General features: G+C 36.4%; 1 protein-coding gene across 10 annotated transcripts in view; it reads left to right on the plus strand.

The window, feature by feature from the left end:
* CASK (calcium/calmodulin dependent serine protein kinase) overlaps positions 1-18728 on the plus strand; it is a 387139-nt gene that overhangs the window by 268717 nt on the left and 99694 nt on the right. For all 10 annotated transcript variants that reach the window (XM_060002631.1, XM_060002636.1, XM_060002633.1 and 7 more), the window contains exons 9-10: positions 2195-2278; positions 13843-13942. In XM_060002631.1, the coding sequence (XP_059858614.1) occupies positions 2195-2278; positions 13843-13942 (184 nt within the window). The remainder of the gene's footprint in view (positions 1-2194; positions 2279-13842; positions 13943-18728) is intronic.

Here is an 18728-nt window from a genome sequence, read left to right on the forward strand (position 1 = left end):
GAACTTATACAATCCTATGGGAATGTAAAATGGTACAACCACTTTGGGAAACTATTGGCAGTTTCTTAAAAAGTTAAACATACTCTTATAAAATGACCCAGCCATTCTACTCCTAAGTATTTACCTAAGAGAAATGAAACATATATCCATACAGAGACTTGTACATTAATGTTCACAGCATCCTTATACATAATAGGCAAAAATTGGAAACAACCCAGGGTCCATCAACAGGTGACTGAATAAACAAGTTTATGGTACATCTATACAATGGAATACCCCTCAGCAATAAAAAGGAATGAACTATTGGTACATGCAACAACATGGGTGAAGTTAAAATATTTAGGCTGAGTGAATGAAGTTGGACAATAATTAACATGTACTGTATTATTCCATCTATATAAAATTCTAGAAAATGCAAACTATTCTCAGGTAACGGGAGAGTAGATCAGTGATTGCCTGGGGATGGGAAAGGGGACGACAGAGACACAAGGAAGCTTTTGAGAGTGATGGATATGTTCGTTATGATTGTGGTGATGGTTTTATGTTTATATACGTATGTCGAAACTTATCCCATCGTACATGTGCAGTTAATTGTATGCTAATTATACCTCAGTAAAACTTTTTCGGGAAAACAAAACAAATTACATTCAGAGTCTATCTCCCTTTCACCCTTTTTATTGTTTCCATCTGGTTTCATCTACCATCATCTCTCCCCTGGATTACTACAATAACCTCCTAACTGGTCTCCCTGCCTTTTTTTTTTAAACTCTCGCCCCCTTCCAATCTATTCTCAACACAACAACCAGAGTGTTCCTCTAAACTTGTCAGATCACGTCACTCCAGCTCAAAAACCCCCCAGTTGCTCCATCTCCCACTCAGAATAAAAGCCAAAGGCCCTTTATGCCCTCCACCAGCCTTGCCACTTCTCTAATCTGATCTACTGTTTACTCCACACACGGGTCTCCTTGCTATTGATTGAAAATTTCGGGTACACTCTCTCCTTTGAAAGGCCTTTGCATTAGTTGTTCCATCTGCCTAGACCCACTCTCTCACCTCTTTTGGATATCACTTTCTCAGTTGAGCCTACTTTGACCATCCTATTTTAAATTGCAATGTACCTTTACCCTGCCTTACTTTTTGCTTTATTCCATAGCACTCTTAACATACTCTATAATTTACCTTTTTTTTGTATTTTCTTATCTTCTCCCACTGAAATATGAGCTACATGAGGGCCAGAATCTTTGCTGGGTTTGTTTACTTGTTAATCCCAAGATTATAGAACAATGCCTGGCATATAGTAGGCACTCAAGAAATATTTCTAAAATAAATACTTGTAGCATAAAATCTTCCAGATACACTGACAAATTAGACTAGAATCAAAGAGGGAGACAAGGAGAATGAAATGCAGATTGAAATATACACGAGAAGTTGGGGCAACTGGAGATGTTATCACAGAGAGGAATAGATTTAGTGGAAGCATGATCCCCCTCTTAACTACTAAAGGGGTATTATATGGAAGAGGTAGTATGTTTGCTCTATGATCCCCAAGGAGAAGAGCTAGTCCATACAAGCCAGATGTGGGACTAGGCTGAGTAAGAATTTTTTCACTTTCTTAAAATTGTAGTGGGCTGCCATAAAGTAATCTGTTGTATGAGGTCAAACAGAATGATCATCCATCAGGGATTGCAGGGGATCCCACACTGGGAAGTGGTTGAATTAGATGGCCTTGAAAAGTTTGTCCTAGTTTGAAGATACTGTGACTTTGCGGCATGTGGGATCTTCCCGGACCCGGGGCACGAACCCGTGTCCCCTGCATCGGCAGGCGGACTCTCAACCACTGCGCCACCAGGGAAGCCCACTGTGACTTTTTTTTAAATCCAGTTATTCCTGACAACTCAGAATGCTGAGTTAGTTGTGGAGTTAATTTTTTAAAGGCTCATTTTACCTGACAAGATTGTATCAAAGGTAACTTCATACCTTCCTAGTAATTATGATTAATTGTTTTAGCCACATAGCCATATATCTGAAAATTACATGGACCATTATTTTAGCCCTTTGTTATTGCTGAAAATGAAATAATATTTTACTATCAGTTTTGACCTTCATATCCAGTTTGGGCTTACTGTTTATTTAGATTAAGCTCCTTCACTCTTTTAAACAGTTATGTGTGTTCATTATCTTTCATCTTTTATAGGAGCGGGATCGTTATGCCTACAAGATTCATCTTCCAGAAACAGTAGAACAACTGAGGAAATTTAATGCAAGGAGGAAACTAAAGGTAAATTAAAGAAATCATCAAAAAGCCAGATAGAGGCAGTTGATGATAATGTTTTTATTCTGTTTCAGTGCCCATAAATATTATCCTGGTATTGGCTGTTGCTTTCTTACAGCTAAATTCTTACTTCCAAAAGTTACCATTATTTCAATAAGATTTTGGTTTTTTAAGTCATTTAAGGTAATATCTAAGTACAAATCCAAACAATAAGTAATAATAAATGGAAGATTAATCACATTTTAGATTTATGTTATCTCTAAAATTCATAGCAGAGATATAATTACTTTAAAAATAGTAATTTGCTATTATTATCCATTATTGTTGAATTTTAATCTAGGCCATGCTTTCTCAAACTTAAATATTTTGTCAGAAAATGTGAGTTTAGTTCAATGGGAATAATACCAAATTAGAATTGGAACTAGGGTTGAACAGCCATCACAAAGCAGTCAAAATCCCTACTACCGTGGTCTACCAGAAAATATTTTCAAATCACTTTTCTCACTTTTTCTTTATTCTTCCTAGAGTACCTTTCTCCCGTTTACCATGCTCCCTATCCTCCACCCCACCAAAAACAAACAAGCAAACAAACAAAACACAGTATTTACTTCATATGGAGGGCCCATTTGACTTTAAAAGGTTTTTGAGGTTTTTGAAAAAGACCCAGAATAAAATAATGGAATCTTTCAGCACTGGGCAAAAATCTTATGGGACAGCATTTCCCTCCTCCCCCCAACAGAGGAAACTATTATATTATGGTCTTAAAATTAACTTATATTTGACTTACTTTAATTACTATTAAAAAACTTAGCTCTGTCCTCTAAGTGGTTGATTAGATGAATCCTCCTTAGCCATGTGACTCCTGCCAACTATAAAACTTCTCTTCATAAGTATTTTCAGATATGTCATAAGTTGCAATAATATTATTAATTCATTGTTATTTGACTTCTGAAATATGTGAATGATTGTATTCAACTCTAGATTTATAAGGACATTTATATGAATTTTCAGGAAACTATGTAGGCTACAGTATTATCATATGGAGCTGAACTGGCCAACATATTAGCCACTAGCCACATGCAGCGTTTTAAATCTAAATTAACTAAAATTAAAAGGTCAGTTCCGGGACTTCCCTGGTGGTGCAGTGGTTGAGAATCTGCCTGCCAACACAGGGGACACGGGTTTGAGCCCTGGTCCGGGAAGATCCCACATGCTGCAGAGCAGCTAAGCCTGTGGCACCACAACTACTGAACCTGCGCTCTAGGGCCCACGAGCCACAACTGCTGAGCCCACGAGCCACAGCTGCTGAGCCCTGCAAGCCACAACTGCTTAGCCTGCAAGCCACAACTGCTTAGCCTGCATGCCACAACTACTGAAGCCCACGTGCCTAGAGCCCATGCTCCACAACGAGAAGCCACCGCAAGCAGAAGCCTGTGCACCGCAACGAAGAGTAGCCCCTGCTCACCGCAACTAGAGAAAGCCCACACACAGCAACAAAGACCCAACATAGCCAAAATAAATAAATTAATTAATTAATTAATTTTTTTAAAAAAGGTCAGTTCCTCAGTCACATTAGCACATTCCAAGTGTTCAGCAACCATATGTGGCTAGTGGCTGCCATATTGGACAGAGCAGATATAGGACATTTCCATCATTGCAAAAAGTTCTATTGGAGAGTGCAACTGTAGAGTAAGGGAAATTCTAACATGTCACTGTTGGTGATGATTATTCCCAGTTAAGCCTTTTTCCTAGTTGTTTTTGCAGTCAGGGGTGCAAACTGGCTCTTCTCTATTTAAAAATCCTCGGCAAAACAATAATTATTAATGACATGCCATTATTGAGAAGGTGCCCAAAGAAGTTTCCCAAGACTTTTGGTTTTTTGCTTTGCTATACACCTGAACCAGTATGGCCTACAAAAGAAAAAAAAAATCTTATCCAAAGTGAATGGTTAGCCGTTTTTGAAGTTAATTTCTTTCCCAAAGAAGCTATTAATTATACTTCTTTCTCAATTCTTCCCTAAAGTCTTTTGAACTCTATTGTTGCTTTGGCCAGTGTGACATGACCCTGTCTGGGATTGAACCCTTCATTGCCCAAATAAAAGCCATTTACTCTAGGGCTCAGGCTTGCCCCCTCACAAGAAACACATGCTGTATTTCTCCCAGAGCCACTGAATCAGACTTGGGCCTAAAATAGCCAAAGTGGTGACTAAGATTCGTTTGGACAGGAGCAAGCTGTCACAGCAGAGAGGGGTCATGTGAATTTACCACATCCCTTTGCAAGCCTCTTTAAAATTTAAGACCCGCCAAACAACCTAGAATTAGGAGCATCAGCAGGGTCATGATTGTTTTTTTTCAGCTTCTGGTAAGGCTGTATTCCTTTGTGTATTCAGCCACCCTGGTTAAAGCTTGTTATACCTACTCTTCTCAAGAAACTAATTCTCATTCTGCCATTTCTGTGAGCTTCTAGAACAGAGATTGCAACTTCCCTGACTTTCAGAGCCCACCACACAATTTATTTTCACAGATGAACAGCTAGGTACCCATCCTTCTACCTAGACACTGTTTTTACTTCCATCAAATGGTGGGAAACACCCTAATTATTATGATTCCCTTTGAAGTTCACACAGAGCAGTAGAAAATTGATTTTATTACTAAGTCAGAGGTAGGAAATTTTTATTGTCAGTGGCAAGAAGAAAGTGAATGAGTATAGTGTTATGGGAAAGAATGACCTCTAGAGCTACATCGCCTTAGATGAATTCTGACTCTGGCTGTGTGACCTTGAATGAGTTATTTAAATTTTGTGTGCCTCAATTTCCTTGTCTATAAAATGGGGATAATAATAATAGCTAAGTCATAGGGTTGTAAGGATTTAATGAATTAATATAGCAGTTAGAATAGTACCTAGCAGTCATACGTGCTCCATAGATATTATTTTCTATTAACATTTTATTGTTATTGTTTTATTGTTATTTTAATATTTAATACCTTTAATTTGGTCTCTATTTATTAACAACTGTAATTCCTAAATGTACGCTCCATACCATTTTAGCTTTTCCCCAGTAACATCCTTTACATTTTTGAGATTTTTAAAGACTTTCAAAAAATTACAGAACACCAAAAATGTCACTGAATAATCTCTATTTATGTGTTTCTTCCAAAGTAATGATGCTTAGACTTTTCTGACCATTTTGATCATCATTTTCCTTCACAGTATCGAGAAAGAAAGGATCTTATACCTGTGATATATTGTAATAGTCACTCCCCTTCTAGTGACTCTAGTATCTTTCCTCTAGTGTCATATCCATCCTGTGATATACATTCTTCAGAGCAGTGGCTCTCAAGTGTGATCCCCAGACCATCAGCATCACCTGGGAACTTATTAAAAATACAGATTCTGAGGCTCTAGTGGTCAGGCCAAAAAAAATTTTAAAAAGGCATCCAGATTGGAAAGAAAGTAAAGTTGTCTTTGTTTACAGATGACATGATCTTGTATATAGAAAATCCTTAGGAATCTGCAGATATCTATTAGAAATAATAAGTTCAGCAAGGTTGCAAGATACAAGATCAGTATATAAAATTGAGTTGTATTTCTATATATGAGCAATGAACAATCTTAAAATGAAATTAAACAGTTCCATTCACAATAGCATCAAAAAGAATGAAACACTTAAGAATAAATTTAACAAAAGAATTTTAAGACTTGTAAACTAATATTGCTGAGAGAAATTAAAGAAGATCCAAATAAATGGAGAGAGATTTAATATTCGTGGATTGGAAGACTCAATATTGTTAAGATGGCAATTCTTCCCAAATTGGTCTGTAGGTTGAACACAATCCCTATCAAAGTTTTAGCAGAAATTGACAAACTGATCCTAAATTTACATGGAAATGCAGAGAACCAAGAATAGTCAAAACAATCTGTTGAAAAAGAACAAAGTTGGAGGACTTATATTTTCCAACACTTACTATAAAGCTATAGTATCTGTGGTACTGGTATGGTATAGGGTTAGACGTGTAGATTGGTGAAGAGAATCAAGAGTTCAGGAATAAACTCTTATATTTATGGTCAGTTGATTTTCAACCAAAACGCCAAAGCAATTCTATGGGGAAGGAATAGTGTTTTCAACAAATGGTGCTGGGACAATTGGATATTGACATGCAGTAAAAGACATAAACGGCCACATATTGGATGGTTCCATTTATTTGCAATATCTCGAATAGGTATTTATGTGTGTAAGTCCATAGAGACATAAAGCAAACTGGTGATTGCCAGGCACTGGGTAGTGACTGCTTAATGGGTATAGGGACTTTTTGGGTTGTGATGAGGATGTTTTGGATCTAGACAGAAGTGGTGGCCGCATAACATTGTGAATGTACTAATTAGCACTGAATTGTACACTTTAAAATGGTTAGTTTTGGGCTTCCCTGGTGGTGCAGTGGTTGAGAGTCCTCCTGCCGATGCAGGGGACGCGGGTTCGTGCCCCGGTCCGGGAAGATCCCACGTGCCGCGCAGCGGCTGGGCCCATGAGCCATGGCCGCTGGGCCTGCGCGTCCGGAGCCTGTACTCCACAACGGGAGAGGCCGCAGCAGTGAGAGGCCCGCGTACCGCAAAACAAAAAAAAACAAAAAAGAAGGTTAGTTTTATGTTATGTGAATTCCACATAACCTACTTTTTTAATATACCATATGACAAAAGAGTCTTCTTAAATACTGGCTTTCACTTTGGCACACTTGAAGGGCATAACACATTCCCATAGTAACAGTAGCTCACCACACCAGTCAGCTCAGCCAGGACACTACCCATCCCTCCCCGCCTCAGCCCCAGGCATGCAGGAGGTTGGAGGGGCATGCGTTTATTGAAAAAGCCCCATGGGTGATTCTGATAAGTTTACCTTATTGAGAGTCATTACTCTAAAGGACAAACTTGTAATTGGTCTACAAAATTCCATCATAATGTACATATCATAATTTAATTAACCAGCTGTTGGACTTGGACATTGCTTCCAGTTTTCCACAACCATAAATACTATTGCATTGACTCTATTTTCACTAATCTTTGTACACCTCTGATTATATCCTTAGGGTAAGTTCTTTGCTACTGGAATTGTTGGCATCAGAGTGTATACATGTATTTAAGATTTTTGATCTCTATGAGTAACTTACCTTCCAAAAGGCTTATACCTGTTTATAAATTTTAATGTATTTTTGGTAGTGAGCTTATTATTTTTGCAGTTGAACCTTTTTCTCATTCTGAAAGTTTTGTGAAACTATTTTATGCCAGAACATAAAACATTATTCATTTTACTCTACTGAAATTTCAAGACTGTTACTCATTATTGGTTATAATACTGTCAGTACTCAGCAATCAGAAATTGTTCCTTTCCATATTCATGCATTCATTTTGGCATTTAACCTATTCAGCAAGCTACAGGACACAACAAATCCCTAATGAGAAAATTATTTGGACAAGTATAAAGCATTGACATCATTTTTCAGACTGTCTTTCGAACTGTAGGTTTTAAAAGTTTATAGAACCCTACATGTGATTTGAATTATCACACATTTCTTTTTATTTTCCTTTCTTTCTTTCATTATTTTATTTTACACGTGTGAATGATGATGGAAAATTTCTTTTCACCATTTTGGTTATCAGACATTTCATATGTTGAATTTTTCCCCTCCTTTTATTTCATACCGAGCTCTAGAATTTTAATACTTCAGTTTGTTTACATCCTCTAGAAATAATACTTCTTATATAAACTACATAGTCCTGAGTACAGGACTAGATATGAGGATTGTATTTTCTCAGACTGAATATTAGGATGCATGGGACAGACTGTGTGATCCAGACTGTCTGGAAAATCTGTGCTCTGTGGGTATGTGTCTCTTAAGGAGGCATACCTGTACTCTAACTCTGGGTGCCATTTATATGAAGGAGTTACTGTGCAAGGGGGCGAGGTGTGGAAAGGGGCTGTGGGTGTCTGAGCTTGTCTATCTAGGGAAGAGGCTCAGCAGGAAATCTGTTCTAGAAATCATTCCCTTTGCTTCATGAATTAGAAAGCAAATTTCCCTATAGTGAAGTATGTCAAAGATATTCTGTACAAATAGAAGCAATATTCTGTATTTGGGTAAGTTTATTGCAATCACTTCAGGAAAGGGTGAGTTGAATCTGTGTAATTCGATTTAGAGGATAAAACTATTTATTCCTTGTATATACAGAAAGTGAGGGAGATTTCTGATAACTTCTATAATTTTCCTTTATTGATTTTGCAAATTGCAAAAATATAGCCTGCATTACTTCTCTGACTTACCAGTCGGTCTCTTGGGTTCCTACAGTTTGTAGAACTAGAAAAAATTTGTTTAGGAATTCCATTTTCCAGTACTCTATCCAATACAATAGCCAGTAGGCATATGTGGCTACTTAATTTTTAATTTTAATTAATATTAAATAAAATTTTAAATTTGATTTCTCGGTTGCACTAGCCACATTTCAAGTGCTCAGTACCACATGTGGCCGGTGGCTACAGTATTGGGCAGTACAGGTATAGAACATTGCTGTCATCACGGAAAGTTCTGTTGTACGGCACTGCTATCTGCAAGAGTGAGGCTACACCTAAGCAGCACCTTTTGAGAGGTCAACCAGGAAGCTTTAATTAGCTGCCTTTTGTCAGTCTTCCCCCTTCTATCAATTCATCAAGAGCTACCTTAAAGATTTATCGAGGACCTTTGTGCCCTAATGAAAACCAGCACTTACGCAGAGTCCTCTAATTACAGGAGAGAACAGTAAATTAGCAGAGAGGTTGCAGGCTCCAGCTCCTCAGAGCAGTAAAAATCTGGTATCCAAAAGGCACCTTTGATTCTAAACCTGAAAACGGTTATTCTGGTATGAACAGTTACATAAATAATAATTGACGTGAGTTTGACCTTATATTTTATAAAGCAATTCTATTAGTTGCTGATTCTGAAATATAGAGTTTATTACTCCCAAAGTTAGACAGTGTAGCTTTTGAAAGTTATTATATACATTAAAAGACCATCTTTACGAAATACTTTTACACAGACCGAAAAGGATTCCTAAGAGATCTGTTCCATGCAATTGCTCTGAAATATAGCCATATCTACTACACTAACAAGTCTCATTTTTAATCTTCTTCAGAGAAGATAGCACAGCCTCCTTTAATCATATGCCCTGACTTAATTTTGAAACTCTAGCTTTTCGACTTTTGTTTAGATTATGCTTAAGTATCAAATACACATAGGCTATGCTGACTAAACTGAATGATAACTTTGGTTGTGGCTATATGGAGAGAGATGGGAAGTTCTGATTTAATTAATGATCTTACCTCATTATCATCTAGGACCTAATTCTTACATGTAGTCAACCTAAATCCTTTAACATTTCTGCCTCGAAATGATTTTCTAGCCTTTTGGTCAGCCTCAACCACCCCAAATTCTCCACCCTTTTTACGGTTTTGAGTTGTGTTCTGAATCTTAGTAAGATGATCCTCTCTCAAATTCTTAAGTCACACTTGAATTTGTATGTCCCTGTGATGCGTTTTGCCCCCTCAGTATATCACAAAATGATTGTGTGACCTTGCCACTTGGGTGCAAAGCCAGTTTTCTATATCTCATACTTGTGTGTTTTGTATTTAGACTTTTAAAAATATACCTCCCTGCCCTTGGGCCTATCAGATTTCATGGTACTTGTTTCTGAGCTCAGTTAGGGGGCACCAGAAAGGGGGTATTGGCTTTTGACTCTGTCTTCAAGTCACTAATTCATCTGTGTTCAACTCTCCTGTTCCTTACTTAATAACTTTGTTGCTTCCCTAAGTGCATGAACAGTAGCTTAACTTAGCAGAAGTCTGAGCTGACCATTTTCTTTGTTTGTTTTCCACTTCCTTAAATGAGACACAGAATCATCTAGTGGGGAGTGTTCCATTTTGATGTTTGACGTATTAGCTACAATTACGATTGAGCTTAATTACTTGTAGTTCGCTTTTTCTTTGAATTTAAAATCTGCCTTCTCCTTTCTAGGTTAATTTGCTTAGTAGAAAATTGTATCATTGGGCTTCCCTGGTGGCGCAGTGGTTGAGAGTCCGCCTGCCGATGCAGGGGACACGGGTTCGTGCCCCAGTCCGGGAAGATCCCACATGCCGCGGAGCGGCTGGGCCCGTGAGCCATGGCCGGTGAGCCTGCGCGTCCAGAGCCTGTGCTCTGCAACGGGAGAGGCCACAACAGTGAGAGGCCCGCGTACCGCAAAAAAAAAAAAAAAAAAAAAAAAAAAATTGCATCATTAATATTAGTAATAAGATTGTGAATTACTGTCTTTTTTTTAATATATTTTTTTATTTATTTGTTTTTATCTTTGGCTGTGTTGGTTCTTCGGTGCTGCACATGGGCTTTCTCTAGTTGAGGCAAGCAGGGGCTACTCTTCGTTGCGATGCGCAGGCTTCTCATTGTCATGGCTTCTCTTGTTGCAGAGCACGGGCTCTAGAGTGCAGGCTCAGTAGTTGTGGCGCACGGGCTTAGCTGCCCCGTGGCAAGTGGGATCTTTCCAGGCCAGGGGACCAAACCTGTGTCCCCTCCATTGGCAGGCGGATTCTTAACCACTGTGCCACGAGGGAAGCCCGTGAATGGTCTTCTTAACTCAAAATTGTTATGTTTTACTCTCAAAACTTACTGAAGTATAAGTAAGATATACTGAAGTATATCTTCTAAACTAAAGTAGATAGAAAACTTCTTTATGAAGGATTTAATAAACTGGAAAGTTTGAAGAACGACTTGTATAAGATCTGGTTTTATGTTGTTATATCCACAGGCTCTTCAATAGCAACAGTGTAGTAGAGGGGTTGGCAAACTACAATCTGGGGACCAAGCACTCACATAAGAGCTTTACGATTTCACAAATTAATACATCTATATTTCTATTTATATATATAAAGTTTTATTGGAATACAGTGATGGAAATTCATGTACATATAGTCTATAGCTGCTTTCACGCTAAATGGCGGAGTTGAATAGTTACAACAGAGACTATATGCCCTGCAAGCCTAAAATATTCACTGTCTGGCCTTTTACAGGAAAATATTTTTGACCCCTAGTATAGTAAAAACCCTTGAACTGGGGAGAGTAGTCAGAAGACCTCCATTCTGTCTACTCTCGATTCTGTCTCTAAGTTGGCAGCAACCTTAATAGGTTACTAAGCCTCTCTAGACCTCAGTTTCTTCATCTGCAAAATGAGTCTCCTAGAATGAATCATCTTGAAGGTTGACTCTCCAACTCCAATAAAATTCTATAAATCCATAAACTGTTCTGGAACCATTTTGCTGTTTTACATAATAGCTTTGCATTGAATTTTTGAACCACATGCAGTCACTGAGTTTAGAGAGCTAAATAAACAAAACTGCTAACCATAAGACAGATAAATTAGGAACTTGCTACTATTGTTTCAAAAGAATTTACCTCTCAGGGCTCTTTTAAATAGTGCTTTCCCAGTATAAGTATTTCTAGATCTTTGACTATAGTGGTAACTAGAACAGGCCTTGAAACATAAAACTAACATATTAAGAAACTCAGCTGAACTTCATTTGGAAATAAAAATAAAGCATCTCTAAAATTTTAGTTTCAGTGTATGGGAAACATGTACTTTGTTTGATCTATAAAAATTCCATTTTCACCCAGCTTTTAGGGAACATGTGTAATATGTAAAGTGAAATAAGCTTCTACTACAGAAAGAAGAACTCAACATTCAGTACTATTTTTTTCATCATGGTAGCTGACCATAAAATTCTGCATAAGAACCTCTCATGCATTAACCCTGGACTATTGGAAATCTAAAAAAGTTGCCTGGAATGGTATCATCAAGATCACTTCTCTACTTTTTGCTCTTCCCTTTCTGTTTATATTTGCTCTTTTTCAGTTTATATTTGTAGAAAGAAACCCTAACATAACCACCCCCCAAAAAAATGAACCTTGTAGAAATGTGTTTCCATTAATAATGTTATTAGAATTATTAGTAATTATTAACTTTATTATTATTGTGATTATTAATGATATTTAATAAATACCTATATACACAAAAGTTTGATCTTTCTTTTCAGAAAAATCCAAGAGTTCAATATTTAAAATTTAGACTTAAGCTGCTTTACACTTAGACTACTAGGGTGATACGATACTTGGACTACCTAAGTGAGCAATTCTCCCTAAAGCAGCAAAGGCTCTACTCAGGTTCTAGCTACATATTAGTAGGGTTAGTAATAATTTGCACTTACAAAATGCTTTATGATTTGCAAAGCACTTTCATAAACATTACGACTTTTGACAATCACGTAAGGTAAGCTATGTCAGTTTTAATATCCTCAGTTTACAAATGAGAAAACCTCAAGAGGTTAAATGATTAAATCAAGTAAGGTCATGCAGATGGAAAGTGGCAGAGCCCAGGAACACACCTGGATATTCTGACCTACACCTAACACTCACGTGATTCAACACATACAAAATAACTTTTATTGTTCTTATTGTTACTGAAACAATAATTCCCAACATTTTTCTACCCAATAGTCTTAAGGGATATCATGGACTCAATATGACAGTGGTTCTCAACTAGGAATCAAGGGAGGCTATGCATGAAGTTTAGAAGAGTCAACATGTAGTTGATTCTGCTGGGTGGCCTGAGTGAGAATACTGTACAAGAGTAACACATAGTCATTATTAATATCAAAAAGAAAGGAAAAAAAGATTTAAAAAAAGAAAAATGACTCACATTCCTACTACCCAGGGATAATTAATACTATTAACATTTTGGTATATATTCGGTCTTTTATATCTTTATTAACTTTTTTTTCAAAAATAAGATCACACTACTACAGATTTTTTAAAACCTTTTTTTGTGTAATTCATCACAAACACCTTATCATTTCAGTAAACACTCTTCTGCAGCATCATTTTATAGTGACTGCAGAATATTTCATTGTCTAGGATATGTTTAAGTTCAAGATGTAAATGGTTTCATATACTTTTACAATCCTCAACAGTGTTAGTCTGGTATGTGCGTGTGTGATTTATCTAAAGGAATCCAAAATTATTTAAAACCACCTCTTTTCTAGCTATCGTCTCCTATATATTTGACCTTCTGAATAATTCTTAAATAAATATTTGGTAATTAACTTTTTTGTATTTATGTATTTCTTTTTATCAATATTTTTTATTGAAGTATAGGTGATTTACAATGTGTTAATTTCTACTGTACAGCAAAGTGATTCAGTTATACATATATACATTCTCTTTTTTTATATTCTTTTCCATTATAGTTTATCTTAGGATATTGAATATAGTTCCCTGTGCTATACAGTAGGACCTTGTTGTTTATTGTATTTCTTTTAATAATATCAATATATATTTTTCAGGACTTCCCTGGCGGTCCATTGGTTAGGACTCCACACTTTTCACTGCCAAGGGCCTGGGTTCAATACCTGGTCAGGGAACTAAGATCCCACAAGCCACGCAGCATGGCCAAAAACAAAAACAAAATTTTAAAATATATATATATTTTTTTTCATCTCTTTGCTTTAGGGTGCAGTACTAGCAGCTGTTTCAAGTCACAAATTCAACTCATTCTATGGGGATCCCCCTGAAGAGTTGCCAGACTTCTCCGAAGACCCTACCTCCTCAGGTAATTGAATCATTCATTCATTCACCAGCGTGAATCATTTAGTGTCTACATACTTTCTCTTCCATTATGAATAAACTTTTTCTGTGAATCTAGTCAGATCCTCCATGGGATTCTAAGGAAGTTTGTCAGCAGCCAAATTCCATCCACATGTGTCTGATTCCTTTTCATTTTAATACCGAAATTGCTTTCCCCTACTGCTCCAAACTGACATTTCACTTTTTTTAATCTCGGAAATACTTCTTCCCCTTTCTCCCCTCCAGACCCAACACTGTACTTCATCCAATCCAACATTTGTAGTCAGTCTTTTTGAATCTTTGTGATTACCTTCTACCTCAACAAAAATTTCCGATGTAAGATTTCCCCATGTCAACTGTAGCAGATCAGACTTTGGAACAGCACTGCTTTTAATTGAATCTTTCAATGTAAAGCTGTCTTGTGAATTATCTCTAGAAACAATTTACAGGTTCATCTCTTTTTATAAAGTCTATAGCAAGTCTACACAAGCATTCAAGGGAGAGGAGCATAGAAGAAGAATTGCCTATTTTGATGAAATGTATATAGATACTCCTGAAAAAACCCACTAATGTTCACAAAATTACTTTATAAAATGCTTAGATTTCCATCTTACCAGTGAGGTATTCTCAAGGATTATTTACTAAAAATACATAGGACTCATTTATATGTATATGTAAATGCATGTATATGTGTTACAGTTTTTAATTTTTATTTGTGTATTTATTTACTTAACTCCTATATCATATGTCCTCTGGCCTCAACTTTTCTTTCTTTCACTAGAATTACTCGGTATTTGTCATGTGGTTGACTTTGCGCTAGTGATTTGATTTTTGTACTCTCGGACTGGCTCATTCAATATTGGTGCATCAGCATTGGAATCAAGGCCCAGGGCCCTTCCTAAAGCATGAGTTGTGTGTCCTTCACTGGTAGCCATATAGGAAGAATGGATCTGCTAAGCTTCTTACATGTTGGAACCATGAGCAATTTGTCAGTATTTATGCTTCTTCCTTCCTCTGTTATACACGTATGTGCACATACCTGCTCACATACGCATATACACACAGAGAGTTTCTTACCAATTGGTATGTGCTTATACCTTGTGCAAAATAACAGGATCAAATTTCCCATTCCAGCAGCTATATAGTTCCTTATTTTGACCTTTACCAGTTGGGATGTGAATCTTCCTCTTTTGAGTGAAGGTGATTTCCAAAAGCATTCATAAATGGGAATCTTCGAGAAGAGACTCTGAGGAGGACTTGCTCTTTTCCTCTTGTGCTGACTTGGTAATTATCCAGAGTCCTTCCCACAGGAAAGGCAAGGCATAGTTGTGTTATAGGTATATTCCCCACCACTCCCTATTGTTTCACATCTGTCTTTTTTTCTTCCAGTCCATTTTGTAGCTTTCTGTTGTTGTTAGCTCAGACCTCCTTCTTCCTTCCTCAAACTCAGATTACAGTTAACCCTTTCTAGGGGGAGTGAATCTAGTAACAGTTTTATGTTATACTGTGGCTACATGATATAGTCACATACTTGGAATATATTTAGAGATTTTGGGTCAAGATCTCTAATACCATTTTCATCTTTAGAAATGGGAAGAGAGCAGGATGGGCCTTGCAACAGCTTCAAAGACCTAATCTTTAATGTTGCCCCTTAATATTTACCTCTGCTTAGCAAGACTTTAATGAGCTCTTAAGTATTCCTTTCTGTGAAGAGCTGGATTTTTCTTTTAGGAAAAGGAATTGTCTATAGTTATGCTTATTTTCTATTAAATACATTTTTATTGCCCAATTTTTTTCTGTTTTTTTTTAGTACAATCTCTAAACGATATGGTTGAAATAGTTTCTGATTACAGTATTTAATTTTTTTTTTTACAGTATTTACTTTTTAAAAAAGGAAATTTCTCACACTGTCTTGTGGGTAGCCTGCAAGCCCTCAAATTAGTTGTTCACAATTTTGCATATATTGCTTCCCTTTCCTGTAGTCTCACCCTATGCCTTTTTTTTTTTTTAAGTTTCTGGAGCTTAACGATCTTGCAAGCAGTCTGTATCTTCATTCGATGTGCTAAATGTCTCTAAAATATTTTTGAGGGCACTGTCCAGCTGCTATCAATAAAAGATAAAATTGTTATGCAGTGTAAGTGTCTGATTACCTACCCTAAATGAAGAGGAAATTTTTATATAGTCAGATGTCAAAGACAAAGGAAATTTTTGAAGAAAATTTTAATGTTTTCCTAAATTTCACATGGCTATCAGGAATTATCATATGTTCCTAAAATTAACTTTTAATACTAGGCCATTTAAAGGAAGGCATTATCTATTATTGTCAGCATTATTTATCAAATATCTGTCTTTGCAAATTTCCTTTACTGCAACTAACAGCAATGGTTGTATGGTTAGTTGCAGAAAGCCTATGATGTTTTATCTAGACTCATATAAGGGCTTTATACTTACATAAGTTAACACATCAGTATTTTCATTTTTCAATGCATTTTTATTTTTAATATTTTCATTAATTTTAAGCCTAAATTCTTCTCTGTTTAATCCTAGCCCTTTAATTCTCCATCATTTATTTTAAGTTCCCAATGTTATCCTTTCCACTGCCTTTCTGTTCAAATTTGCATGGGTTTGTTTTACAGTACAAAACATAAAGCACTTTTCATCTTTAGCTGAATGTTCTTCCAGAAAGCCCATGTCAAAAAGAAAAAAGTGATCATAAAGCATGTGCTTGTAGGACAGGGGTGAGGGGGTGGGGAAGGAGGAGTTAGAGAGAGAACAGTATAAGGTCGCCAACTGTCCTTTCTTGAGATGGACTGTTTTTCATCTTTAGATAATGCCTTTTCTATTCTTTCTGTGAAATGATAGTAAATGGTAGTTTGTTAAATTTTTTTTCTTAATGACCTTGCTTGACAAAATTAAAAGCTGGCAATCCTATTTTCCTCCCCGCAAATTCTATTCAAAATCATAATTTTAATTTTTAAAAAATAATTTAACAGAGCCTTTCATTAACAGTGGAAAAAATAATTTAAAATGAATCAGTTTGTCATCTAAAGAAGAGTTTAACATGTTGAGGTATGCTGTTTACATTGTAAAATAATGTTTATATAATATATTTTTTCCTATTTTGATTATTGAAATTAGTCCATTATACATTCTCTAGAATTTGTTAGGTTTAATCTTAAGATAAACAGTGTATTGTTGCTTTGTTACTTAACAAAGTGGAAATATTCTGTTCTTGTCTTTCAAACCAAAGAAGTCAGAATCAGAACCCAGGGGATGTTCTCATGGAACACAAGGGCTCACTTTGGGCTCAGCTAAGAGACCATGCTTCTTGTGGCTCATCTACTGGGCCCAACTGTGGCTTGATAACCCGCTTGCTCTAAAATCATACTGTTTGTTGTTTGTCCATATGCTGCCTTCCTCCTAGGACTTCTAGCAGCAGAAAGTAGGTATCCCTTTGCTTTCCTCTAAGGTTTATCTTTTATGCAAAAGTGTTTGGCTTTGCATGGTTCATAATCAGCTTGACTTTTTCCTTGGCTGTTTCTGCTTAGATGTTTATTTATGAATTTTAACACTGCTTGACCATACAATGAAAACTTGGATATATTGATTTCCTGAAGCATTGTTATACAGATAATACTAACTTCTTACTTCTTTCATAAGAGGAAAAAGAGGCAGTGTTAAAATTTTAAGTGCACTTAATATTATTTCACATCTGAATTTCAAGCACAAATACATTAATTCCAGGGAAAGGCTAACAATTTATTTTATAGTTTGCTTTCAAGAAAACTTTCAGGGTAAGTGAACGTTCCTTTAATCTATAAGCAGTTTTTTTTTTACTCTGTTACTGACTCTATTTTTAGCTTATTGACATGGAGCTGTGAAATAAACTCCTGGATTCATGTCTCTTAACTTCTACCATCAGAAAGAACATTTATAAAGAATAATGTAATAGCTAGATTTTCATTACAAAGGGATATAATTTGAGTATGTGAGAATAGTAAAGTAAAAAGTATGTAAGAAATTACATACACACAAATGAGTATTAGTAAAACTAAGGCAATCTAAATGAGATGGGTGGATTGTATCAATGTCAGTATTCTGGTTGTGATATTACACTATGTTTTGTAAAAAGTTACCAGTGAGGAAAATAATACAGGGATCTCTGTATTATTTCTTACAACTGCATATAAATCTCCAATTATCTCAATAATAATTTCAGTTAAAATAATAGAATAAATCTTTACCTCAACATTGTGCTTACTGGGGGGAAAGTATATAAGAGACAAAGATAAATAGAAAATCTGGGTGCTACTAATTAAATTCATTGCCACACTTTCTTTCATTAATTACTTGTAGCTCAAATTGCAGCCAATTTAATATAAAAATCTCACAGTATGTTACTTATCTGTTGCTCTCTAATGAATAAGCTCAAAACAGCATTTATCATCTAGCAGTTTCTATTGGTCAGGAATCTGAGCATGGCTTAGCTGAGTACCTCTGGCTCAAGATCTCTCATGACATTGCAGTCAAGATGTCATCCAGAGCTGTGATCTCATTTGAAGGCCCAACTGTAGGGGGAATCCTCTTCCATGCTCACTCACATGGGGGTTGACAGGCTTCAGTTCCTCACGGACTGTTGGGCCTCTCCATAGGGCTGCTCACAGCCTAGAAGCTTGCTTACCCTGGCACAGATGATCAAAGAGAGAGGGCAAAAGTAAGAGAGAGCACCCAAGACAGAAGCCACAGTCCTTATAACCTGATCTCAGAAGTGA

The sequence above is a fragment of the Delphinus delphis genome, chromosome X (assembly GCF_949987515.2).
Source record: "Delphinus delphis chromosome X, mDelDel1.2, whole genome shotgun sequence".
Classification (NCBI taxonomy): domain Eukaryota; kingdom Metazoa; phylum Chordata; class Mammalia; order Artiodactyla; family Delphinidae; genus Delphinus; species Delphinus delphis.